Source organism: Sorex fumeus, unplaced genomic scaffold, assembly GCF_029834395.1.
Source record: "Sorex fumeus unplaced genomic scaffold, SorFum_2.1 ptg000100l, whole genome shotgun sequence".
NCBI classification, from domain to species: domain Eukaryota; kingdom Metazoa; phylum Chordata; class Mammalia; order Eulipotyphla; family Soricidae; genus Sorex; species Sorex fumeus.
In genome coordinates this window covers 9,918,304-9,946,112 of record NW_026606157.1, presented here as the reverse complement: position 1 = coordinate 9,946,112, position 27,809 = coordinate 9,918,304, and the positions used below count along the sequence as shown (strand labels likewise).

General features: G+C 43.6%; 1 protein-coding gene and 1 non-coding gene across 2 annotated transcripts; both read left to right on the top strand.

Moving 5' to 3' along the window:
- The first annotated feature begins 914 nt into the window (after positions 1 to 914).
- LOC130042490 (U6 spliceosomal RNA) lies at positions 915 to 1,021 on the top strand. The gene has a single exon (XR_008795238.1). It is a non-coding gene; the product is annotated as a U6 spliceosomal RNA (small nuclear RNA).
- Positions 1,022 to 9,674: 8,653 nt separating this feature from the next.
- LMNTD1 (lamin tail domain containing 1) lies at positions 9,675 to 26,062 on the top strand. Its single transcript, XM_056134601.1, has 7 exons — positions 9,675 to 9,722; positions 10,696 to 10,764; positions 14,337 to 14,482; positions 22,631 to 22,817; positions 23,256 to 23,375; positions 25,238 to 25,426; positions 25,892 to 26,062. Exons 1-7 carry the CDS (start codon positions 9,675 to 9,677, stop codon positions 26,060 to 26,062), a joined length of 930 nt encoding a protein of 309 aa, XP_055990576.1.
- The last annotated feature ends 1,747 nt before the right edge of the window (positions 26,063 to 27,809 follow it).

Genomic DNA, 27,809 nt, shown 5'->3' with positions numbered 1-27,809 from the left:
TGGGAGATGTACTGAGGGATGCCGGCGGAGCATGGACACAGAATGCCTGGCCCTCATGGGGCTTGAACTGTAGACTGTAAAGGAAGGAGAACATACGTGGTAACAACGCAGAGTTTTCCAAAGTGACTGGACATTAAGACTCAGGAAACACGGTGAGTGCTGAGCAAAAGGAAAACCACAACCAGACTCACTGGGGTGGGCGGGCCCTCCAGATAGAGCATAGCCCTCAGAGCCATCTAGAAAAAAAAGACTTTGCTTCTGGGCCGGAGACACAGTATCGTGAGTACAGTGCTTGCCTGACAGACAGCCGGGTTCAAGCCCCAGCACCAAGTACAGTCCCCAGAGCACCACCAGAGTGACCCCTGAGCACAGAGCAGGAGTAAGCCCCAGACTCCTCCAGGAGTAATTCCTGAGCAGAAAGCCAAGAGGATGCCCTGAGCATTGCCAGGTATGGCCCAAAAGTAAGACAAACGAAAAATGTTCTCTAGTAATTTCTTTAAACCTGTTTTGGACTGCGGATGCTTTTCTGCTACAGGTTTGCCAGCAGGTGACTGAAGTAAATAAAACCACAAAGCCGTTTCAATCAAAAAAACTCCAAATCAACCACTTGTCCATCACTCCTTAATTTGTTGGGTGTTTTATTTTAAGACATGTGAGCTGAAGTTTGAAAGTTTCTATAGCATGCAAATGACACAAGGTGGGTTTCTCTTGGCTGGTGGAAAACAAAATAGACGAAGTGAGCAGACATAATTAAAGTTTAAAATATTAAACATTAAAATAATTTTAAAATCTTATTTAAATATATTATAAAGGGTGCAGTACTCTGAGGATAATCTCTGGCTCTCCATCCCCTCTGAACAAGTTGAGAGGCCATATCTTAAAATAGCATTATATGCCTCTAAAGAACACGAGTAGTGCTCACTTCGGCAGCACATATACAAAAATTGGAACGATACAGAGAAGATTAGCATGGCCCCTGTGCAAGGATAACACGCAAATTTGTGAAGCGTTCCATATTTTTAACTCACTTAATCACTTAATCACTTAACTTCCCGTTAGTCGTCGATTTACTCAAGCGGGCGCCAGTAACGTCTCCATTTGTCCCTGTCGCGTGCTAGTGTAGCCCAATGGCATCTGTTCGCTCCGGGAACATGAAGGGCCTCAAACCGATCGTTCATGATCTTCACGAAGAAGTCTGACCATCTGGTAGGTGGGCGGCCACGCGGTCTTTTGACATCCCGTGGGATCCAGTCGGTAACAGCTCTAGTCCAGCAGTCGTCTTTAAATCTCATTACGTGACCAGCCCATCTGATTTTTGACACCTTGGCAAATGAGACAGCGTCCCTGATTCTTGATCGTCGACGGATGTCAGAACTCCGGATTTTTTCTCTCATTTGAGTGAAACGTGATATTCCAAGCATAGCTCTTTCTATTCTTCTTTGGGAGACCCGAATAGCGTTCTCATCCTGTTTGCGTAGGGCCCAGGTCTCTGAGGCATATGTTAATGCAGGAAGAACAGTGGAATCAAAGAGATGTGCCCGGAGCCAGAGGTTCTTCGTCCTCTTAGCTATTTCTTCGACGTTCTTGAAGGCGTTCCAAGCCGCTCTCTTCCTCTTGCGCAGCTCGGGTGCCAGGTCATTTGTCATGTTGACCTCTCGACCTAGGTACACATAGCTTTGCATTCGGAGATGGTCGTTCCATTGAGAGCGAATGGGGCGTCAGGAGCAAGGCTGTTTCTCATAAAAATTGTCTTCGTAAGATTCAGCTGTAGTCCTACCTTTCCACACTAACGGTCAAAGTCGGCCAGCATTTGTGCCGCTTGGCTGATGTTTGGTGTTATTAAAACAATGTCATCAGCAAAGCGGAGGTGGTGTAGTTGCCGACCATCTATCTTCACTCCCATTCCTTCCCATTCCAGTCGTCGCATGATGTTCTCGAGGGTGGCACTGAAGAGTTTCGGTGAAATGGTATCACCCTGCCGCACCCCTCTCTTGACATCAACGATCACTTCTTTGTAGAATGGTGAGATCCTGGTAGTGAATCCGCAATACAGCTCACGGAGGATCCTGATGTATTGGGCTTGAATGCCCTGATTGGCTAGGGCTTCAATGACCGCTTCCGTCTCAACAGAATCAAAGGCCTTCTTTAATTCAATGAACGTTAAACAGAGCGGCATCTTGAACTCCCGAGAAACCTCAATGAGCTTGGTTATCGTGTGGATATGGTCGATGGTGCTGAATCCTTTGTGGAACCCGGCTTGCTCGCATGGTTGTCCTTCATTTTTAACTCAAGCACAAAAATTTGTAAGTCTACAACTGTACCTCATGGTGTCTCACTAATAAAAATTAAAAAACAAAAAAGAAATTATTCACATCTATCAAAAAAAAAAAAAGAATGTGAGTAGGGGCCAGAGCAATAGTACAGCAGGGAGGGCATTTGCATTGTATGCAGACGAGCTGAGTTCGATTCCTGACATCCCATATGGTCTCCCAAGCACCGCCAGGCGTAGTTCCTGAGTGCAGAGCCAGGAGGAACCCCTGAGCATTGTCGGGTGTGACCCCAAAAGCCACAGAACATGAGTAGAGCAGAAGCTTGATGCAGATGGGCCTCTAGGGATGTCACTCTGAGATCCCTTTGCCTTTGACATGTAAGTGACATCTGCGGACTTATCACTGCATGAGTGCGGGCGGCCCCGCCAGACCACTCTCCAGCCCGAGGAGGTGGCCCTGGGATACGTAGGTGCAAGGAGGGACCAACCAAATAAAGACACAAGACACAAGAGACAGAGTGCAGTTTAGAAACACAGATAAAGGGACAGGACAGGACCGGACCGGACCGGACCGGACAGGACAGGACAGGACAGGACAGGACAGGGCAGCAGGGGTATTATATACTTTGTGATGCAGGAAACTATGCTTACATCACGGAAGGCAATTACATCACTAGGTCATATCATATATTGTTAGGAGAGTTACAAAAACTACATGTTTCATGTGCTTGATTAGTCAGTGTCAGTAAATTCTTATTCTTGGGCTAGCTGTGACAAATGTTTTCTTTTAGACAACCATACGTAGCTCAGAATATGCATAGGCTGTGGTTAGAGCAGACGCAGTACCAGATTTGCGCTAGTCAGGACCCGCTTGTTCAGGGTCACGTAGGCCAAGATAACCATACATAGCACAGGCACGTAGGCCCTTGGTCAGTTAAAGGGCCAGCTTCCCACACATGAGCACTGCCTGGGTCCCGGCCAAGGGGAGTGTCTGGTTGCCTGAGATCTTGTGAATGGGTAGACTCTGAAGGACAACGGAAACTTGAACGCCCCAATTAATAGGCGTTCCTTTTCCTCTTTCCTTTCCTCCTTTTCTACCTGCAGTAGAACCTTACCAGGCCCTAATGTCAAGGTCAGCAGTAGTATCATCTAGTGAGCAATGTTCCCATCTGTGGATCCGGGAGAAGGAAATGAAGTCGTGTCTGCAGCCCAGCACGATGCTTTCCGGAGGGCTAGCACCACAGGGCCTGTCTGTCCGGCTCCGCAGTGCTTCGTTCCTGGACCTCAGAGCACCCTGTTTCCAGCTGAAATTCTCAGCCGCATGTTCTCCCTATGGAAATCAACTTTGGTTTATTTCTCTGTGGTCTGAGAGGAGACAGAAATTGTCTTGATGTAAACAGCCATCATCCACCCAAGATGTTTTATTGCTGCTAGCCTCTTCGTAAAGCCCCTACTGTGAAAAAGTTCTCCACGCGTGGGGACAGAGGATCAGAAGGCATGAAGCAGGGAGCTTTTTAAATATTGCCTCTGTGTCAAGCTTTGTCTCTTTTAAACATTATGGGAAAATATGGTCTTTTGCCGCCAATGTCTATTCTTTTGATCAGCATAAAAGCACACGGTATAGCCAACCACACATACTAGGGGAAAAGTGAGCTCAGATAGAGAAGGGAACACCAAATAAAGGTGTTGGGAGGATACTCCCAGGATGGGAGAAGCATGCGGAAAGTAGACTATAGACTAAACATGATTGCCACCCATTGCCTCTTTTGCAAACCACAACACCCAATAAGAGAGGGAGAACAAAAAGGAATGTCCTGCCACAGAGGTAGGATGGGATGGGGGGATGGGGGGTTGGAGGGATACTGGGATTCGTGGTGGTAGGAAATGGGCACTGGTGGAGGGATGGGTATTTGATCATTGTATAATTGAAACCCAAGCACAAAAATGTGTAAGTCTGCAACTGTACCTCATGATGTCTCACTATATATATATATATATATATATATATATAAATCATTATATCAGAAAAAAAAATCTCACGGTATAAGACTCAGTTCTCAACCTTATATCTGCTCCCAAGGGCTTCAGTTTCTCAGGCAAAATTCTTCCATTTTCCCAATCAAGGGTGAGACGAGCTGGCCCAGGGTCCGGGGAATAATTCAGCAGAAAGGGGAGGGGAGGGTATCTGTATGCCCCAGAATGGTCTATATCCTGAACTCAGACTTGGGTGTTTGGGGGGAGCAACTCCCCACAAAAGGCAGAGGGGACTCCCTAGTCTGCCCTCCATGAGCTGCAGAACCCTGGCAATGTGATCTCTGAATCCCCACACACCCTTTGCCCGTCATTATAGGGAATTTTCAGCATTTACAGAGAAGGAAAGCAGGTGTGATGGATCGCGCCATAAATCCATCACCAGCTTCCGTAGGTAAAGCCAGACTCGTCCTTATCTTCTCTGCCCGCTCTCTGCCATCTGAGGGATTTGCAAGCAGAGCAGGCAGCCTATCATTTTATCTATATGCATTTCAGCGAATGTCTGATTTTCTTCAATACAATATGGCGCCACATCACACCTAAAGCATCTAAGTGACTTGTCAATATCATTAAATATCCAGCATGCTTCCATTTCCGGCATCTCATTTATGTTTTACAGCTCACTTGAATTGGGAGCTAAGTTACAGCCACAAGTTGCAAACGGTTCCCCGGAAAGCCTCACGTCTGTTTAATACCCGTGGCGAGTTCCTGTCCCCTGGGTTGGTATTAGGAGGAAGATACAGCAGACTCGGGCTGATTTGGGTTGTTATTCTCACCACTGTGTGGCAGGAGTCATATCTGCACCAGGAATTTCACTGAGCAGTATGGCCACCAGTGAGTGACTCCTGGAAATATGGGAATAAATGAAGATGCAATGATCGACCTGCCCCATGCACAGGACAAACTCTCTCCTTGGAATTTTTTGCATATGCTTAAAACATGCAAAAATACTTTATGTTTGCATGCAGTGTGGAATCGAACTTCAGGCTTACAGAACTAGAAGTTCGTTCTTTTCCCATCTGTGAAACATACGTCTGGCAAGTCATGTGCATTCAAGAAAATTTGTTGCACGTAGGATTATCTGCCACATTGAAGAAAGTTCAACCTTTCTACTCCTGGCCTCCGGATACCACCAGCACCCCCACCAAGTCTGTGTCCTCTCTGAATGCTCCTCTCTTTTAAATTTTTTTTTTGGGGGGTCACACCTGGCGACCCACAGGGATTACTCCTGGCTCTGCACTCAGGAATCACCCCTGGCAGTGCTCAGGATGCTGGGAATCGAACCTGGGTTGGCCGCATGCAAGGCAAATGCCCTACCCGCTGTGCTGTTGCTCCAGCCCCTCTTTTAAAATTTTTTTTTAATTTTTTATTTTTTATTATTGAATCACCACGAGATACAGTTACAAGCTTTCATGTTTGAGTTACAATCATGCAATGATCAAACACCCATCCCCTTCCACCAGTGCATATTCTCTGGTGGAGAATTGTCCTGTGTGAAAATATCCTGTGTGAATTCAAAATTATTGAATTATTCACACCAAGATTTCCTCAGTTGTCAGAACTTTGTTTCTCCAAACCATCTTGGAATTGTGAATAGGGTCTCTGATAAAAACAAATGAGGTCATAATAACTTCATGCTAATGTAAGACATTTTTAACAACTAGGAAGCTATTTTGACAAGTAGGATTGGGAAAGGAACAGATGGAGGAAAATACTATAACTCTAGTTTTCTTTTCCTAAGGTTAATTAAAATATAGTTTGGTAAATTTTAGTTCTATATTTACACACAAGGCTTATAAGGAATCGTGCTTTATCTCTATCATCACTGTGAAGAAAATGTCATCAACTATTTAGTCTCTTGCTTAATTGCCTCTTACTCTGATATACTTCTTGTCTTTTTTATTCAAATTTACTTTGTTTATTGTCCTTTGCTTTTAAGTACTGTTCAATTCCTAGCAGGTAGTCATTTTCAAATTTAACTTGAAAATGCAATTTCCTAAGGCAGGAATTGTTTATCCATAATACTTAGCCATTGTTGTTTTATGGAATAGAGGCTCAGTTAAATGTGATATGCTCTACTCTGTCCATAATTATCAGGACCAATGTTTCTTTATCACTGCATACAATGATGTACTTTCACTTGTGTTAATTTTATTCCCACCACCATTTTCATGACACAGTGTGGGCCTTTTTACTTAGACTCCAATCTGAATTAAATGAATTTTTCAAAAACCTGCTGTTGGCATACCTAAAAAATTTAGATATCGAGACTTTGATTTCACTCTTTCTATCAATATGTTTCTTGTTGTCTTAAAACTGCATTTCCTGTTCTTGTGGATTCCCATTTTTGTGTTCAAATGTTCAGAGGTATTTGTAAAGAAAACCCATTATAATTCCTACCTCTTGATCCTCAGAAATCCAAAATAGGGCAGCAAACATTTCAGTGGCAAAGATGGTCTTATGGGAGACGTAGCTTACCCATCAGCAAGCTAGATTATTCCGTGTCTGCAAAGTGCCAGGCAGCTACCTTACCCACAGAGTGGTGGGTCAGTGTGGAGCTCTGTAACTATGGAGACGTTCCATCAGAGTGTTCTACTGGGCGTTCGCCAGGCCTAAAGGTTGCAGTCACAAAGGTAGTGCTACTGGGTAACTGTCCTTCTTGAACAGCTTCTGGTGATGGCTTCACCCATTCATCTTGATTTCGCCAAAATCCCTCTCCAGTATCTGGGTTGGCCAGTGAGTACTTAAAACACTGATGTTAGAATCCTTGGCTCCAAACAACATGGTAAAGAACCTAAATCTGGCAGATACTTTAACAGGTAGTCAGCCGACCAGGTGCCACGTAAAACAAAAACTCTGCCTTGACTCTTTGCTGTCCTCATTGCCCACTGTCATGATTTATTTCGCCAGGAAAGAAAAGTGACTCTCTTCTAGCTCAGATGAAAGAAATGCAAGCCAGCCCGGGAACAGTGGAGACCCTAAAGAGAGAAAGCTATGACCCAGCAGAAGAAGGGAGGAACCAGACCCAGTAAGATTGATAAGCTCATGAGGAGGGGCTGAGTTTGAGAGGAAAGTGGTGGAACTTGGCCTCCTGTTCCAAAGTCTGAAGTGGTTTGAACTAGAATGTTTTCCACTCATTTTCTGGAATTCAGGAACTGTCCAACTCTCCCTCCTGGTTTTATACTAGAAAGCCCACCTTAGACAGATCTCCGTCATCTCATGGCTGTCAGACATTCCAGACCTCCCACCTAACACAGCTTCCACACTCGGTACCCAAGGGCCCTTTCACTGACCCAAAGACAGAGAACTGCTCAAGGGTGACCTTTTCTGGCTCACTCTTCAAGCCTGTGTTCCCCCTTGAACATTTATCTTGATTGTTTGTCTCTCTGTCTCTTTGCTACCTCCTTCCACTATGAAGCGACCCGTGTTCTCTTTTAAACACGTTTTCCTCTCTTTGTCTCATCTCATGTATAAGTAAATTTTTATTTTGTTCAATAAAAACTATCTTGCATCACTAATTTTTTTTCCATTTTGGCAATATCTATGAGGAGGTTAAATATGTTTGGGCTGCTAATGTTACTCATTCTATTCACTAAAGCATTGGTTTTCCCCTGTTTTCTTTTAAATGACTGCTAGCATTGAATATGTACCCTATAGTGAATGAATGTTATTCTGGACCTAATAAGCTTGCATTAACCATCTCTAAAATATTTTCTCATAGAGGTCAGCTGAGGAGTTATTGTTGGGCTTGCCAGTGTAGCACCTCCCAAAATAACACTGAAGTCCTGGAGTATAGTTTTTGCATCTTCCCCTGGCTTAGTGCAAATCAACTACAAAGGAAACAAATGCCAAAGAGGCACTTGGAAAATTCCACATGGGAAAAAGAGCATGATCTAAACACTAGTGTGAGTCTTCTCCATTCCCAAAGGAGATTTGGTGGGTAGTGAGTTCAGGCCTCCGACAAGCTGAATCACACAGCGATTTGAGATGTTTCAAGTCTTCCAAAGGTGTGCCCAATATTTTAAATGTTCTCTTCAATGACAGAGATCTAGACGCCAATATAAACAACAAAAATATACATGCCACATTTCTTCGATTTCAATATTTGTGAAGATTTTGAGAACTTTCTATAGAATCAAATTTATTTGGAAATATCATTATTGTTTTACTGGAGAAAGAAGGCCGGGGGAGAAACCCGTGAAGTCTATAAAAGGAACATGTTGAAAATCTATTGCGTTTATGAGTAATGAAACCCAGATGGAAGGGTTTGGAAGGGGAAAGTGCATTTCCTGCTGATTCTAGCCCTTGTAAGAGAGAAATCAGAGACTCTGGCCCAGACTCGGGGCGGGGCAGAGACGAAAGGGCTGTGGCATGATTGTTGGCCCTTGGGTGTCCTTTCCCACCCCCACCTTGGTCCTTACCTCATATTCTAGGCCAAGTCTTCATGCACTGGAACTTGCCATGTGAACAGAATGGCTAGCATCTGAGCTTACTGAGTAGGGGGTTTAAAGCCGGTGCCATTTGTTTCTGTAAAATTCCCTGTGCCTTGGATAGTACAGACAATTTGACAAAACCAAACATAGAAGTCTGTTTTGAGCACAAAGGTTTCCAGATGTATTTATTTCTTTATTTATTTGGTTTGGGGGCTACACTTGGCAATGAGCAGGGCTTACTCCTGGCTCTACACCCAGGAATTACTCCTGGCAGTGCTTGGAAGACCGAATGGGATCCCAGGGATCAAACTTGGGTCTTCCACGAGCAAGTCAATCTCCCTACCCACTGTGCTCTAACTTGAGCCCTGCCAGATGTATTATCTCTGATAAAGGAATTTACCAGCTCCAAAGCAAAATGTCAACACCTCTTGATAAACTGAGATGGAAGATTAGGAAATTCCAGATATTTGTTCTGTTGTGGAAACCTTAGAGAGAAGTAAACTGGGAAACAGAAATACAGATAACTTTAAGAACTTTAGAGAAACTCTGGGAACCAGAGAGATCAGAACCAACACAGTGATGTTCATAGAAAGATTTATTTAGTTGCTCGGGTCTGGAGAGACCACTGTGGGTTAGACGTTATTCTCACTCTCTTTCATGGAAAGGGGTCATGGATTAGGGAGGGGCCAGGTAAGGGGTCTCAGTAGAACAAGGAAATGGGCAACTGGGCTCTGGGAAGAAGCAGATAGAGCAGAGGTGAGGGGGTAGTTCCAGGGAGACGTATGGGGCCCACTAGGGAACATTTATCAGAGTTACTTATTTCAGGTCTGAAACAGCATCAAGAGCTGCCCTGCAGGTGGATTCCTGAGCTCTGGGGCTGGGTCTTGGTCAGCCAATGGCTCCATGGCCAAGTCCTGCAGAGGTGCAGGAATCCCCAGGGAATGGAGCAAATGGAGAGGGTGTTTGAGGAAGACTTCAAGGTGGTGTGGGTACGGGAGTGTGAACCCACAGGAGACTGATGTCGCTCACTCAGGGAGCCAAGGTGGCCATCCAGAGGCCAGGACAACGGCCTGGGATGCAGGGGCCATGGCAGAGCAGGTCAAGAACTGAGATGGGTAAGGCGGTTCAAAGGAGAAACTGGCTGCCTGAGCAGAGGAAAGGGTGCGAAGGCAGGAGAACAACATTCACTTTGTATGTTAAAATTCTACTATAACAGGGACTGGAGTGATAGTAAAGTGGGGAGGGCTTTTGCCTTGCACCCAGCTGACCTGGGTTCAATCCCCGGCATTCCATATGGTCCCCAAGCACTGCCAGGAGTAATTCCTGAGTGCAGAGCCAGGAATAACCCCTGAGCATTGCCGGGTGTGACCCCCAAAATATATATCTGGAGAATAACTTTCTTCTCCATCTTTTCTGCCATTCATTTGACACCCACACACACAACACATTGGTGTGTTTTGATAGTTATTAATTTGCAGAATTCATTTGGCAGCAGGCAGAATCTATAAAGCACAGGAAAATGTGTCAAGCAGCAGTTCTGGACAAGAAGATGTAATAAACAATTATATCTTAAACAAGGACTACTGCCTTGTATGTTGCGGAAAAGGGGAGATCTAATGAATCTTCACAGTGGCCTTCAGATTGTTTGCAGATGCCCTGTTGAGAACAGAAACTGCATTCGAAGGCTGGGAGGAAAGGCTAAACCAGGTGGGCGTCTTCACGGCAACTGTCATTTCCTGCCTTGACATTTTTTTTTTCAAAACCATTGACGAAAATTTGAATTCTAAGTAGAAAAAGGATGAGGTTGTGGTAGTTAGGCAGGTAAAAGGGCATGGGAGGTGTTCGATGTCTCGGCGCGTTAGAGAGTGTGCCTTTTGAGGAGCAGAGCTCGGGAGCACTGGGCTGTGAGCATCCTGCGGGCATTCGACTCTGCTTACGGTCCTCACTCTTGTACACAGACAGGACCAAGTCCGCGACCAGTGCGTAGGGAGACAGCAGTCTTCGGTGTTTCGCCTTCCCAAGAAACAGGATCTGACAGCTGCCACACGGTCCTTTTCAAGCAAGTACTCCTTAGCGACACTGCTCAGCCATCTGTCCGCTAGCTCTCTGAAGGTCAGTTCAATTCCCACATCAGAGGTTACAAACCTGATTGCAATGAGCTGGATCCGCTCAGATAACCACACAGGTAAGCGATGCACACAGCAAGTCTTTTAAGCAATATATATATGACAAACGCCCGGTAGCACAGCGGTAGGGCATTTGCCTTGCAAGCCGCCGGCCTGGCTGAGCTGGGTTCGATTTCTCTGCCCCTCTCGGAGAGCTGGACAAGCTACTGAGAGTATTTCGCTCGCACGGCAAAGCCTGGCAAGCTAGCCGTGATGTATTCGATATGCCAAACACAGTAACAACAAGTCTCACAATGGAGACGTTACTGGGCCCGCTCGAGCAAATCAATGAACAACGGGAGGACAGTGATCCAGTGATCCAGTGATATATATATACATATATATATATGTATTTTAAATTTCTATTTGCTTTGGGTTTGGGGCCACATCCTGTGATGCTTGGGGTTACTTCCTGACTCTGCACTCTGGAATTATTTCTGCTGATGCCTACGAGACGATTCAGGATGCCAAAGATCAAACCCAGGTTCACCGCATGCAAGGAAAAAACCCTGCCCTATGGCACTGGCCTCCTTTTTATGAATATTTTAAGGGGCTGACAAAAAGTAGGGCAAGAAGGGTGTTTGCCTTGCACATAGCCAACCCAGATTCCATCCCCAGCATCCCATATGAGCCCCCAAAACGGCCAAGAGTAATCACTGAGCACAGAGCTAGGAGTAAGCCCTGAGCACTGCTGGCGTGTGCCCCTCCCCACCAAAATAATATTCTTAAATAATATTTCAAAAAACGTTTGTGGCCCTAGAGAATAGAACAATGTTTTGTTACTTGTCACCAATAAGACTAATTTCTTGATGTGGTGTGCAAGGCAACTTAACTATGCTCACTGGTGAGCCAACCCAGCCTTGCAGTCCTATTCAGGTCATAGAATGTAGGTGGTCAAATGCACGATACATCATCTCCATAATTCAGATACCTGGAGTTAACAGAATGGAGGATGGGCTAACTTTGAAGATGCTCTGGAGTTGCTGGAGATATAGTAGAGAAGGCAGAGGGCAGGGTATTTGCCTTGCATATGGGCTGGAGCGATAGCACAGCGGTAGGGCGTTTGCCTTGCACGCAGCCAACATGGCCGACCCGAGTTCGATTCCTCCGCCCCTCTCGGAGAGCCCGGCAAGCTACCGAGAGTATCTCGCCCACATAGCAGAGCCTGGCAAGCTCCCCGTGACGTATTCGATATGCCAGACACAGTAACAAGAAAAGTCTCCAGTGGAGATGTTACTGGGCCCGCTCGAGCAAATCAATGGTCAACGGGAGGGCCTTTACCTTTTACCTTACCTTTATGGTCAACCTGGGTTTGATCCCTGGCATCCAATATGGTCCCCCAAGCACCACCAGGAGTACTTCCTGAGTGCAGAGCCAGAAGCAACCCCTGAGCATTGCTGAGTGTGACCCAAACACACACACACACACACACACACACACACACACACACACACACACACACGAGATGCTCTGGAATTACTAGATAATTTAAAACTTGAATATATAGTGTTTGCTGCCCTTCTTCTGCATGTGGTCAGAAGGACTGAGTAATGTTTTGTGTGTTTTGTCTTTTGGACATTTACAGCTTCACTAAGGAAAAGACAGGACAAATGAAGGAGGAAATTTAAATGCCAGACTCTGGTAGACAACTATCTTCCTTATCTTCAGGTCCTTCTATTGTATTCAGGAAAATGGATTATGGGACAGTTTGAACCCATTTACTCAGAAAAGAGCTGAAATCTCATTAGGGGTCTAGAAAGACCCCATGAAATATCTTTGGGTATTCCAGGATGCCTTGATGCTCTCTCATCTCAAGAGGAAGCTCTGTGATGTGACTTTCTTCATATAAACAAGATTAGACTTACAGGGGCTGGAGTGTATAATGGATGGGGCATATTCTTCGCATTTTTTTAAATTTCCAGACTTAGTACTTGTTTATTTAGATCACCTCACCCATATGGTTTTCTTTCTTCTTCTTTGTTTTTTTTTTTTTTTGAGTTTATCACTGTTACTGTGTTTGGCATATCGAATACATCACGGGTGGCTTGCCAGGCTCTGCCGTGTGGGCAAGATACTCTCGGTAGCTTGCCGGGCTCTCCGAGAGGGGCAGAGGAATCGAACTCAGGTCGGTCATGTTGGCTGCATGCAAGGCAAACGCCCTACCGCTGTGCTATCAGTCTAGTGGAGTTTTTATTATTATTTTTTAAATTTTTATTAGTGAAACACCATGAGGTACAGTTGTAGACTTACAAATTTTTGTGCTTGGGTTTCAGTTATACAATGATCCGGTACTCATCCCTCCACCAGTGCCCATTCTCCATCATTTACATTTTTTAAAAAATTTTTGTTAATGAAACACCATGAGGTACAGTTGTAGACTATTTGGCCAAGCCAGGTTGAATCCCTGGCAACTCATATGCACCCCTGTCACCAAGTCTGTTAGGAGTAAGCTCTGAGCACTCCTGAGTGTGGACCCCAAACCAAACCAAACAAACAAACAAAAAGATTTACTTAGCCCTTCTGAATGAGTAGGTTGTGGATAATTTGCATAATAATTAAATTTGTAGGTTTTTTTTATGTGCAAAATTATATGGTCTGTGTTAGTACCTGAGACTTAGTTGTGAGAATTTTTAAATTACTTATCAGACTATGATTGATCTTTTTTTTTTTTTAAGTCTAACAAAGTGTTAGGGTTGATTGTAAGAAATTTGAGTTATTACCTGAAAAAAAATACTAATGCTTGATTAGCAAGGACTCATTACAGGCGTTAAGTTATGGGTGACAACTAAGCTAGAACAGCTAATATGATTTTAAAAGTCATTTCTGTTTCGGCATAACATATCTAAATTTGAGACGAGTTTTTGTTGTTGTTGTTGTTGTTTTAACATCCCCAACAACTCCCAATGCTTTTTCATTCATTCATTCATTCATCATCCTGTTAATCGTCGATTGCCTCGAGCAGGCCCCAGTAACGTCTCTTTCATCCTAGCCCTGAGATTATATTCAAGGCTTTTTAGGAGAATGGACAAACTTGCAGGCTATCGAATATAGCCTGCCCACAGGGCAGAGTCTGGCAAACTCCCCGTGGTGCACCAAATATGCCAAATACCAGTAACAATGATGGGTCTCATTCTCCCAATGCTTTTAGAACAATTAAATAACCTGTTTCAGATAATGGTGCTGCTGTAATTGATAGTTTAAAAATCACTGAAACTGTTATTTTATAGACTTTTGTTTAAAGTTTTTTGTTCTCACTGCGTTTGACAGTGATAATAAAATGTATAAGGAATATTGTTTTACAGAAGCTAAAAGTAATAAAGGTGACCCTGGGTTCCTTCGCTATCTGTTCCTTCTCACTCATTTGCTTCCCTCTGTTTCTTGGAAAAAGTTGACGGCTTCATGAATTCTGCCAAGAAACACAGTCTGGGGCTCCACTCGGAGTCAGCTGTGATTGGTGAAGGGGAGGACTACTTCCTTTCGCTGTTCGGTCATTCACGGAAAATGCCCGCACACCCGTTATACAACAAGAAGAAGTGGACGCACTTCTCTATGATTCTGGAAGACCTGGGCCAGACTAGACGCAGGTACATAACTCGATACGAACTGTTCAGCTTCCCTTTGAGAGCATATGTCTGTTGGGGTAATAAATTGGACCCAGTGAGTCAGCCGTAAATAAAGCTCCAACGTGTTAGGTCCATGATTTCATCGAAAACCCTAAGCAGTTCTTTGAAATAAAACTCTTTCATGTTCTGAGCAATTAAAAGTAATCAATACAACTCTCCAAGGAACCACACAAGGAATGTTAACTCTTCAAAGATGCCAGAGAAAATAGCACTGCATAATTCCAGCAAAGAGAGTCAGCTTAATTGTTCAAGCACCTTCTCTTATTATTGGCAAATCATTCAAGGGGATGGTTTCTTCTAGTCAGTTCTTTTTTTTTTTTAATTTATTTTGTTTTGGGGCAACACCCAATAGTGCTGGAGGCATGCAAGTTGCTACTTGGCTCAGGGGTCATTCCTGGTGGTGCTCACAGCATCAAGTGGTACACGGGATGGAACCAGGGTCAGTGAGATGTAAAGCAAGTGCCTTGACCCTTTTACTACATCTCCAGCCTCTCTACTAGGTTCTTGACAGGAGAAATGAGGCGTTTCCACACTGGTTTGTTTTTATAATGGTTATTCTCTGTGGTGAAAGAATTGATCCCAAGAAGTTGATTTACAACTAAAATTAGAGCTGTTGCATGTGTATATATTTTTATTTATGTTTGGGCCATAAACAGCAGACTGGACTGTGACTTGTTAGTAATGAACCATCGATAGTGCTTTGCTAGGATAAAGAGGCTGTTAACAGAGCTGAGGTCAGACATGGAGGAGACCTCTCTCTTCTGAAGTCAGATTCCCTAAAATCAGTGCTATTACCAGAAAGCTACAGCAGACACCTAAATGTCCTCTCAAAAAGCAACAAAAAGCACTTATTCAACTTGTGCATTCATTGTCTACCACATTAAAAATAAAAATAATGACTGAGGTACAGTTGTAGACTTACAAGTTGTTGTGCTTGGGTTTCAGTGATACAATGATCGAGTACCCATCCCACCACCAGTGCCCATTCTCCACCACCAATGATCCCAGTATCCCTCCCACCCCCCCATCCCCCATCCCACCCTGCCTCTGTGGCAGGGCACTCCCTTTTATTCTATCTCTCCTTGTGGGTGCTGTGGTCTGCAGAAGAGACACTGGGTGGCAATCATGTTCGGTCCATAGACTACTTTCAGCAGGCATCTCCCATCCTGGGCACATCTTCCCAGCACCCTTTATTTGGTGCTCCCTTCTCTATCTGAGCTGCCTTTACCCCTAGAGTGTGCAGCTGGCCTCTAAGCCATGGAGTGAACAACTTGGTATTTATCACAGCTGTTCTTGGGTGTTAGTCTCTTATTTTGTTACTTTATGTTACTCAGATGAATGCAATCTTTCTATGTCTGTCTCTATGTCTGTCTCTATGTATGTCTCTATGTATGTCTGTCAAATGACTCATTTCATTGAGACCTCCCACCAAAATTTTTTGGTTTTTAGATTTAGGAATAATGACCTGCAGAACTTTCACCCAGATTAATCAGGGAAGAGCTGCAGGTGAAGATTCAGAGCGACAGGTTGAGGATCGGGGCATTCACGGGAAAGACTTATTCCAGTAGGGAGTGATCTGGGCAGATCTGTGAAGGTGTTACCTTTTCCTTTACATTGAAAATAGAATTAAGTCTTGCATATGCAACTTGAAGTCTATAAATGTATTTTCCTCCTGGAGTTCTCAACCTACATAAACAAGCAAGTCATTGCTGGAGCATTGAAGGTCCTGACCTCACCCTTCACCTCTATCTACACCTCTACCTGGAGTTTGATCTTTGTTGTAACTGTGTCTTTCTACATTTGTGTTGTGTGTGTGTGTGTGTGTGTGTGTGTGACTTAGGCATGGTGTTCACAATACCATTAAAAATAGTTTCAGGCTTATGATTTTCCAATTCCAAACTCACCAAAGCTGTTAGTGTGCCTCCACCAATGTCCTAAGACCCCTCTCTAACTGCCCCCTGTGCTTCCTTAGCAAACTCACTTATTTTTAATTTCACTATTATATTGTTCTAGACCCTCATCTAATGTCCTTCTGTTAGTTCCAGTCTGCCTCATCACTCCCCACTCCCTCACTTTCCCCTGTCTTGCCATATTCAGTACTGTAACACAGGGTCAAGGGTTACAATCATTTGATATCTTTCATTCCCTTGTCTTGGTGCTCCAATATATTTCACACATGAGTGAGAATATTTGGTATTTTATCTTCTCCCCCTGACTTATTTTATTCAGCATGATACCCTCCAGATCCATCCAAGTTGCAGAAAACTGCACAATTTCATTTTTTACAGTTTCATAATATTCCATTTTGTACATATACTACAACTTATTGTCTATTCATCTATAACTGGACATCTGGGTTATTTTAAATTATGGCTACTACACTCGCTGTTTCATTGAACATAAGTGAGCATGTATCTTTTCAAATGAATGGTTTCAGGAGTAAATACTCAGAAATGGCTGAATCCTGTGGATACTTTTTTTTTACATACTTTTCCCCATAGATATTGAACCAAATGACAGTGAACAGGGATGATGTTGTTCCACAGCCCTTCCAACACTGATTGTTTCCAGTCCTTTTGATGTTACATTTTGCTTTTCACCTCGTAGTAATTCTAATGCACAGTCAGAGATAAGACTCTTGAGCCTTCCCCAAAATTTGAATCTTTTGAAAGAGTGTGACTTATTTCATAGAGAGGATGTTGTCTATCCTGGTAAGTGTTCTGTCTGCATTAACAAAATCTATGAAGTCTATTGTTGATGTTGAGGATAATGAATGTCCCCCAAGCCAAAACGGCTCATGATGTTAAGTCTGTCCTTGTGCCTAATTTCTATTTGCTTGTTTTCTCATTCATTGAGAAAAAGTGATCAAAACAACTGCCATTGTTGATTTATTTCTCCTTACAGTTCTACCGGTTTCTTAATCGGCAGTTTTTGTATATCGAAGTTTTGTTATTAAATGTACAAACACTTGGCTTTAATAGAGCCTCTTGACAAATTACTTCAATATCATTATGAAATTTTCAATATATTTTATTAATATGTCACCTCTTGGGTTTACTCTTGGCTCTGCATTTAGAGATTATCCCTGGTGACCCTCTGGGGACCACATGGAGTATCAAGGATCAAACCTGGGCTGACCACATGTAAGGCAAGTGGCCTGCCTGCTGTAGTAGCTCTCTGATCCCCAATAGTTTTTGCTTAGAAATCTACATTATTTGATATTAATATAGACACTTGAGCGTTTTAAGAAAACTCAGTTAACATGAAATATATTTTTCTATGCTCTTATATTCAACCTATTTCTTGGAATTTTTCTATCATAAAAGGATGATGAATTTTGACAGATGATTTTCATGGTCTTTGGCTTCTATTATGTTAGTTGGGTATAGCTTTTTTATATTCCAGGAATAAACCCATTTAGCTGTTATGTATTACCCATATAAATTCTACTGGATTTGGTTTCCTGGTATTTAAGAGAGGATTCTTGCATCTATTTTAGGAATCTATTGTCCTGAAGTTTACTTTCATTGGCTTTATTTTTATAGTTTAGTTTATTTCTGTCATGTTTTAAAATCAGTGATGTTAGCTTATAAAATTAACTTAGAGGAGGTCTTCTTTTTCTATTTTTTGGAGGAATTTAAGAAATATTGGTTTTAGTTCCTTAATTTTTCTTCACAAAATTCACCTTGAAATTGGCTACCTGGTACCTTGCTTTTGTTGTAAATTTCTTGATAACGAATTCAATCTCTTTGTTATTGACCTGTTCAGTTTCTTCATTGTTAAGCTTGTGCAGATTGTATGTTTCTAGAAATTTATTATAGGTTATTCACTTTGTTCATTCAATTTGTTTGGAATAATTCAATTTGTTCACAACGATTTCTTACGATTTTTATTTCTGTAAGTTGCTATAATATCTCGTTTCATTTTTGTTTTTCCCTCTTAAGCTAAGGGTTTGCCAATTGTATTTATATTTTCAAAACTCCAGCTATCAGTTTGAATTTTCTATATTTTAGTCTATTTTATTTCTACTTAAAGCTTAGTTTATTCTGCTTTGTTTGAACTTCTGTATTTCTTTTATTTCTAGTTACTTGAGTTTGTAAAATTTAGTTGTCTGTGTTTTGTCTTGTTTTCTGGGGGAAAAAATGCCTCCTGGAGGTTCTCAGGTCTTACTCCTGGAAGACTTAAGGACCGTACTTGGGGCTGGGGATTGAACCTGAGTCAGCGGCATTCAAGTCAAATACCTTTCCCTCTGTACTATTTCTTCAACCCCTTAAACTATTTTTGATTCCATAATTTTTAAATGATTTTAGTTGATTCAAGGCATTTCAAACTTTTGTTTCTTTGATTTTTGAATGGTTTTTCAAGAGTGTCTCACCTAGTTTCGATGTATTTGTGAATCTTCCTGTTCTCTGTGTGTCATTGACTTCTTTTTCCATTCCCCTATGATCCAAGAGAATGCTTGGTGCTGTTCTTAAGCTTGGTGAGTTGTTTTGTGACCTATCCTGGAGGACATATCATGGATTCTTCAGAAGGATGTGTATCCTGCTTCTATCTGGTGGGGCATTATGTATACATTGTAGCAGCTTTGTTCAAGTAAGCCATCTGCCTAACGATTTTGTGTTCTGGGAATTCTATCCATTGTTGAAAATGAGAACACAAAACCAACTGTTGTTACACTGGTCTCTCATATTTACCAGATTTGCTTACGTGCAGTGCTGAGTAGACACACAGATTCACAATGTTTCATCTCCCTGTTGAAGTGAACCCTTTGTCATTATATAACTACTTCCTTTATCTCCAGAAATGGTTTTACGTTTAATGCCTATGTTGTCAATTGTAAGTGTATCCATCTCTGCTTTTTTTGAAATTAGCCTTTGCGTGGAATCTGTTTCCCATCCTTTCCCATTCAATCTGTGTGCCCTTATATCTAAAGGGAGTCTCTTGTCAACTCCTGCAGCCATTTGACTCTTTCACAGTTTAATAGGGAGTTGAAGTCATTTATATTTGAAATTGTTATTACAAGTAAAGACTTAACATTATGTTGATTCTTTCCTAATGCAACTCAACACGTTTTGGGAGGGGAAAGAGTTGGGAAAGGAAGAAACAAAATTGAGACACAAAGAGAATTTTTACTAATTGCCCTTGGGCTTTCTTCTCACATCCAAGACCTTCTCTTGGCTCCGGGATAAGTTCTAGATGCTTCGGGGTGCCTAAGCTTTATTTGGACTGCTGTCTCACCAGTCTCTATCTCTAAAACCAGATAAAATCTAGTGTCAGGATGGTAATAACTTGGGAAGTAAAATGAGTTTCACCATGTCTATGCCCAAACTGCATAGATAGTTTTGATGTAAGACCTCTTGCCATATTAAAAATGTGCTCAATGTCAAAGAACTGATTTGTACTAACTCCTATTTACTCTTCCTTGGATGATTTACTAGCAGGTGGAAGTGATTTATAAACTTCTTAACTTTCCATTTCATCTGTCCTCAAAGTTTGAGTCTGGGGTCTTTTCTCTTGTACTCCCACTGACTGTCACAACCCCTGTCTAAGTTTACTTAAGAAATTGGGAGATCCCATAGGCTGCTTCTTTTCACTAGTGCCCCCCCTCAATACCCCAGCTAAAGAGGGGCCAGCATCTGTGGCTGACGTGTGCTAAAAGAATTGAAGCTCTATAGAGAATTATAGCCACCTACTATCTCATTTTACAGTCTCTGAGTCTTGGCCATTGATGGGATTACACGGATTAAAACTACAATAAAACCCAGCTCCCGGAAGTGCGCAGTCGCATTCGCGGCCACATGACATCTTATTATCTCATTCCTACCTTGGACAAACTGGCAGGCTACCGAATGTAACCTGCCCACATGGCAGAGTCTGGCAAACTCCCCGAGGCATACCCAATCTGCCAAATACCAGTAACAATGATGGGTCTCATTCTCCTAACTCTGAAAGAGCCTTGAATATGGCACTTTTTAAAAAAAAATCTCAGGGCTAGGATGAAGAAGATGTTACTGGGGCCTGCTCGAGGCAATCAACTATCTCGTTACAGATCAAACCGAGGCAGACACTGATGACAGAGTTATCAGAATATCTCAGTACAGTCTAGGAAATCTCAGCAGAGAGAAAGGCATTGTATGTCCCTATCCCACGGAAGGCAAATGGAAAAGCTTCTAGGAAGGAGGTTTGGGTAGCTACCAAAGGTTCTGGCAGAGTAAACCCTTCCTTTGAATTTACATATACTGTAAAATACTTGCTGTAGTTTGGGTCCTTATATCAAATGAAAGGCAAACAAAATTCCGATCTCTGATCTAGACAATGTTCTTTGCTGTGGATGAAAGCTAATTTATTCCATGTGCATAAAATTTTAAGAAAGTAAATCACTGAACAGCTCACTTGAATAATGAAAGATGTTTGAAAAGCAACTATAAATCTTCATTTGCATATGTGATGACAAAGGGACCATAGCTAGGCGAGTCTTGGCTATTTCTTTACAGGTAATGATCAAAGCAGTCTTCATTTCCCAGGTAGAAAAAGCAACTCTGGGGCTAGAGAGATGATAAAACAGATGCTTTAACAGGAAAATCTGTTTCTAAGCTTTCTTGAGTTTTTGGTCAAATTCTGTTCCGTTTGGTAATCAGACTGGGGTCCCCATTTCCTTGCTGACAGCTGATAGCCAACATTTGTATCTACTGGCTCCCTCTGGTCCTGGCATGTGACCCCCACTAGTGCCCAGGGCTCACATCTGTTCGGTAATGAGCATTACCATGCTCAGATGCTCTTGAAATCCCCTCCTCCTTCCAGTTCCAGCTGGAATAAAAAATTCTCTGAGTTTCAGGATACATGTGATGTGATTGGACGCACATAAATCACCCTGGATAGTCTCTGTGTCTTAATATTCATATCTTTATGTCCACAACATGCATTTTTTCATGTAACATCCCTTATGCACAGGGCCCAGGTGTTAGAGCCTAGACCTCTATGCAAACCATTCTGCCTAACACAAAGCATTTAATTCAAACAGTCAACACTCAGTGAAAAAAATAAAATGAGCAAAGTCATATCCAGCCAAAAATCAAGACTTAATATTAAGAAATAGAAATGCTGGGGCTGGAGCAATAGCACAGCGGGTAGAGTGTTTGCTCTGCGTGCGGCTGACCCAAGTTCGATTTCCAGCATCCCATATGGTCCCCTGAGCACCGCCAGGAGTAATTCCTGAAAGAGCCAGGAGTGGCCCCTGTGCATCGCCGGGTGTGACCCAAAAGAAATAGAAATGCAAATTGACATAGAATCAACAGCTAGATCATGAGGAAGAATAAAAAGCCTTAGAATATTCAGAAACAATAATAGTCCAAGGTGATATTCCAAATCAGCAGGAAGATGGTGACTATGTTAGCATAGTTAAGAAAATGAGCTCTTTTTGTGAAGAATACATCCTGTGTGCACAAACTAAGGCAATGAAAAGCAAATCCTTGAAATGTTTAGAAGAAAATAAAATATGAAAGTAGGAAACAGTTTCTTAAATAGGACAGCAAAAAATTGTAAAGGAGAAAAAGAATCCATTTCACCCAGTGAAATCATAGTTTACATCTCTGTATTGTAAGATATAAAGATGCAGTTTAAATATTTTTCTTTCTAAAATACACACACGTAGGTAGGGGTGGAGAGACAGTATGCAGGTTAAGGAGTTTGCCTTACATGTTGACCCCTGTTCAATCCCTGGCACCACATGTAGTCCCCCAAGCACAGAGCCAAGGAGTAAATCCAGAAAAAAAAATTAACTAAAAAAAATTTTAATTGGGGAAAAAGAAGACTAAAAAGTAGAACACATGACTTGCTGTAGAAGGGAAACAGTTCCACAAACAGGATCTACCCAGCTGAGGCAAACAGCACAGACACAGAAAGAATAGGATGTTTTTACCCCTCCAAAGGCAAAGGTCTAAAGTCATTCTGGTCTAGAGTAGACTAATGGCAGTGGGAAGGGCTAAGGGGGGCTGGGGGGAGGGAGGGCAGACCTAGTGGCAAATTTAGGAATCGGCTAATTACTGGTCATCCCTTAACATGTGACATGCTAACTGGAAGTCACCTATCACCCTGTGTTTTACTTCCTAGTGCTCTTGGAGACGTTAAAATAGCTGAAGTGAATAACAAGGGTTTATTTGTGAAGCTCGTGAACTCTTCCCTAGATAAAGAACTGGAAATTGGAAGTCATATTCTCCAGCAAAAAGTGAAAGGACAGACAGTCTCTCTCTACCAGTTCATTCCCAATGTCATCATGCAGGCCCAGGCCACCGTCACGGTGAGTGGGAAGGGGGGGGTGGCTGACAGGTGGAACAGGAGCTGGCCTTGGTGCCCGTCTCCTCATGCTTGCTCTCTATGTCGAATGCGGTTTTCTGTGGAAGTGGTTCATCCAGCCCATCCAGGCGCCTTGCCCTTCACGGATGAGTCCTGAGTCTCCCATTACCTCTTTCAGTTTGTGCGCAACACCTTTAGTTGTAATGATTTGACTATTAAGAGAAACTATTTAGGAACTGAGTTCCTAAAATGAAGCAAAGCAAACATCCATGGTTCGCTTAGAGCAAGACCATCTCTTGCCACGGGAGGTTTCTCCTCTCTCATTAGACCCCGTCCAATTGCACACAGCCTGGTGCCATGTTCCCAGCCTCATCCTCGAGAGCCTTTGGTGCTCAGGGGCACACGTTGTAGTGACTCTCTGTGACAGACAATTTCCCCACAGGTGTGGGCAGCAGCCTCAGAAGCCCATCACCAGCCACCTTCGGACTTTCTGTGGAAGGAGCAAGAGACGTTCAGAACAAGCCCAAACTGCACAACCATCCTGTGTCAACCGAACGGTGAAGTTAGTGTCCAGCTCTCAAGAGTGGCGTGTAGAGAGAGAGCAGGCAATGTTCCTGTAGCTTTCCCTCTTCTCAGGGCGCTCACTGGCTCAGGTCTCCAGCCTTCAAACTCCTGAGCACTGGGGCTTCATGACCCGCTGGACTTGGCCAGGCCAGTCAACCCCACCCGCTAGCCCCGATCAAAGACCTCCCCCAGCTGGGGAAAGAAAAGTCCATGTTTCTAAGAAATTGCTTCGACTTTCAGAGTCCAAAATGAATTTTGCTTATACCTAGCTTGAAGAATGGAATGAGAAAAATCATGTGTGTGGATCTTCTTCTTCTTCTTCCTCCTCCTCCTCCTCCTCTTCCTTCTCCCCACGCCCCCCAGCTCCCTCTCAGCAGCTGTCTCTCGTCTGAGGGTTGCAGGAAGCTCTATCTCTAGGCTGCGTCTAACCTGGTCTCTGCACTCGCCCGCACACATGCTAATGAAAGCCCTTGGGTCTAATTTGGTCTAATTCTCTTCCACATAAAAATCAGGGCACTGGGAATAATTCTGGGTAACTCATTCCCAATATTGGCAATTTCATCTTGTGACTCTGCTTTCTCCTTGCTGTAATATTCCCCAGGACACACCAGTAAATTTTAAAGGTGTCTCTTGCCACTATAACAACAACAAAATGTTAGTCCTCTTCCAAAATCATTCTATTTTCCCTTTAGTATCTGTCTTCTTGTCTTACTGCCAATCGAAACAACTCAAAATCATTACTCCACACAATAAACTGGCCCGAGTCTTCAAACTGTGTGCCTGAGTTTAGCAAGCTACGTAGATCTGTTCCTTAGAACACTTGCTAATAAATCCAAAGATGTTTGACATCTTTCTGCATCTTCCTGGAAGTGGTTGTCACTGTGTAAGGAGGGCTCCCATTAGATAGAATTCCAAGCCTTCACTAACTTGCTTTATTTTGGTGAACTCACACTAAATTTTATATCACTTCCGATCATTTTCACTGGTAGAGAAAAGACCCCTGCTCAACCTCTGAGGAAAACCCAGGTGAGAATTCATGTCCAAAACCCTGCTTTGGACATCTGACCACCTTTGGGCCCCCATTTCCCTTCTCAGCAAACATGTTCAAAGCTTCTACTTTGATGCACAGTCCCAGGTTCTGTGCACGGATCAGAGAGAGGAACCCTGAGCTGCTGGCTGGGCATTTTAATAAACTGTCGCTCCCTGTAACTCAATTATATTTTGAGTTATACTGGACCTTTCCATGAGGGGGTTCACCCCATTATGCTATTTCTGCCAGGTGAGAAGAGCGTGAATCAATTTGTTTGCTGTTGCGATCATAGCTGATGGACCATGGCTGTACTATGAGAAACTCCTGCTCTTAGGACACCCCCAAGTAGAAATTGTTACTTATCAATAAATAATTGTGTTATAGGGAAGCGATGCTTTAATAGAAATAGATGTCTAGGGGCTGGCGTGATAGCACAGCGGAGAGGGCATTTGCCTTGCATGCGGCCGACCCGAGTTTGATTCCCAGCATCCCATATGGTTCCCTGAGCACTGCCAGGAGTAATTACTGAGTGCAAAACCAGGAGTAACCCCTGATCATTGCCAGGTGTGACTCAAAAAGCAAAAAATAAAAATAAAAAATAAATAGATGTCTAGCTCCTTGGCCCATCAGAGATGTGCATTCTGGAAAGCGAACCCCCAGGTAAACTTCAGAGAGGAGATACTAGTTCTGAACCTGCAGAAGTAGAGGGTGCTCTGCCAATTGGCCCAACCCCCACTGGTCTTTCCCCATCCAGCTTGCCAACAAATTTCAGTAGTATTTGATCCCCTAATTCCAGTAGTATTTAATACCGATAAATCTTTTATTTTAAGGCTGTCGCCTGGTACACTCCTGTTCACTGGCAACAAGCATGGGAGAAATTAGAGACAGACATTGACTTTGATAGAAACTTAAGATCAAATGCGACGTCCAAAAGACGCATATTTCAGTGGCCCAAAGTTGCAGGTATTGTTTCCAGAGAAACAGAAGATTGGTGTGAGAAATCCTCTGTGATGTGTCAGGTGAAACAGATGACTCAGATTTCTCTTATGAGGTAAATGTTGTTTGTATAATGATTATGAGCTATAGTTTGGAGTTGGGGGTGTTATTTTGCTTTGGGTTTTTGTTGTTGTTTGTTTGTTCTGTTATGGGTAGTGAGCAGGAAAATGACTGGATAACAATAGTTGTGTGAAAGGAAGGGAAATGAATGATGATCCAAAACCCTCATTTTGGAAGGACTATGAAAACCTTCAAAGAAGGGAGACACTCCCCTGACCATAAAGCCAGGAGCCAGTGAGCCCGCTGACCACTGGCCTGGTTTGGGGGTGCTGAGGGTACAGAGAGGGGCACCTTGCTGTGGAACTTTGTGTGGGTCAGGAGCTGGTTGTGGAGGAGGGGGATCTGAGAGCTGCCTGGGGGCCTGGCAGAATCAGACTCTTAGAGCGGGCTTCCACCTTGAGGCCTCTTCCTGACTCGTGTGTCCACAGCAAAGGTCTTCTGGAAACGTGAGCTCGTCTTTCTTCCACAGGGAACAGGAGACCCCGCCACTGCTGTTTCCCCACAGCAGCCCTTGGTGCCACAGTTGCAGCTGCGCGCCACACCCCTACTGTTCCCTGATAGAGTGTGATGAGGATTCTGGGAAACAGGCCCACAGATAGGCCAGGCCTCACTTCGCCGGGTCTGAGGGAGCCAGCCCTGAGCCAGCCCAGGTGAGTGGAAGGAAGCAGACGCAGCGGCGAGCACGGGTCCCTGCTGGTGTTGGCCTATGTGCCTGTGTGTGAGTCTGCATGCCTGTGTGTGCACTTGGGTCTGTATGTGTGTCAGCGTCTGTACACGTGTGTGTGTGTGTGTGTGTGCTCATGTGAGTCTGTTCAGGGTGTATATGTAGGTGTGTCTGTATTTATGTAGATGTGTGTACTTGTTTGTGCATGTCTGTGTACCTGTGCAGGTGTGTATGTGTGTGCTTGCATATGGGTATGTGTGTATGCATCTGTGTGCGCACATGTCCATATGTTTGTGCTCATATGTGTATGCTATGTATGTATGTTGAGAAATGAGGAAAATCTGCTGGGTATTAAAAATGTTTTCTCACTCCCAAGAATAGGTTCTAAAGCAGGTATTGTAACACCATTCACTGCTATTTCTCAGTGAACTTTGCCTCTTTGTAGTGCTGCAAAAGAAACCGGTGGCCAGTAAGACTCTGGGACTCCTGGAGTTTGGTCAAAAGTAAAGCTTGTTGCCCACAGTCTCCCCTGAACACATTCTACACCTCTCTCTCTTTCTCTCTCTCTTTTCCTCTCTCTCTCTTTCTGTCTCTATCTCTTTCTCTGTCTCTCTCTCTCCTCTCTCCCCCCCACTCTCACATTTCTCTGAATTTCTTTCAATGAAAGATTTTTGCTTCACTAAAATACAGTTTTCATTTCATTAGGCAGGAAAATTGGCCATCGCGTTATTCTGTGCTAAAAAATCCCCACCTTTCCCAAGCACATCCTACTGTTGATCTCAAATTCTTGCTCTTTCTTTCCAGGAGTGTCTCAGTTAAGACCTTTAAGTAAAGTATTTAGAGTTAGGGTTATTCGCTCAGGATCTGTGGATGGCTGTCAGGGAATCTGGTACAAAATGTATGCCAGTGTGTTTCTGGAAAATGTTCCCAGGGCTCTCAGCTGACCGCATGTTTCAGGAGGGTTGATTCCAGTGGGGCAGCGGCGGGGGGTGGGGGGGTGGGGGGGAGCAGGGACCAGACAGCAGCTGCCGTGGGTGACATGCTCATGGTCTGCAACCTTCTCTTTGGGGGAGGGATGCTTCCAGTGGGGGAGTGGGGAAACTCCCAAGAGGTACTTAGGAGACCCAGGGGCCCCACTGGTGATTCTCAGCCAGCCAGGCTATGGTTTGGAACCAGGTGTTGCTGGGATCCTGGGCACATACTTGGCACTAATCACTGGGCTAACCCAGCCCCCAGGATTACCTCTTTCATCGAAAACTTTGGTTGGCATATAAAATGAATAAACATACATCTATCTAGTTTGAAGAAGTGGGGGGATGAGCCCCACTGCTCGTGAGGCACCTTCTTCCATCACTCCTTCCTGCCCCTTGGCCATCGCTGTGACCTGTGGGAACCAGAATGAAAGCTACTGCACTGACACATTGTTGGAAAATACCCTCTCCCCAAAATCATTCTTTTTAGAGGTGGATGATGGGGCCAGGAAGTCACTCAAAGGGCTGGAGTTCACGTCTTACAGCTGAGAGTTCCAGGTTTAGTGCTCCGTACCACATGGCTCACGGGCATCCTCGGGAGCACCCCACACCCCCAACCCAGGAGGAGTCACTTGGCACTGATGGGCATGGCCCCCAAATTAAACAGGACAGAACCGTAGGACTAAATGGAAAGTTTGTAAATTCTTGAGT

Excerpts from the sequence above, each read along its gene's own strand:
- LMNTD1 (XM_056134601.1), top strand. The coding sequence starts at position 9,675 with ATGGAGCAAATGGAGAGGGTGTTTGAGGAAGACTTCAAGGTGGTGTGG. Across the intron at positions 9,723-10,695 it reads AAGACTTCAAGGTGGTGTGG|GACCAAGTCCGCGACCAGTG; the intron begins GTACGGGAGTGT and ends GTACACAGACAG. Across the intron at positions 14,483-22,630 it reads CTGGGCCAGACTAGACGCAG|TGCTCTTGGAGACGTTAAAA; the intron begins GTACATAACTCG and ends TTTACTTCCTAG.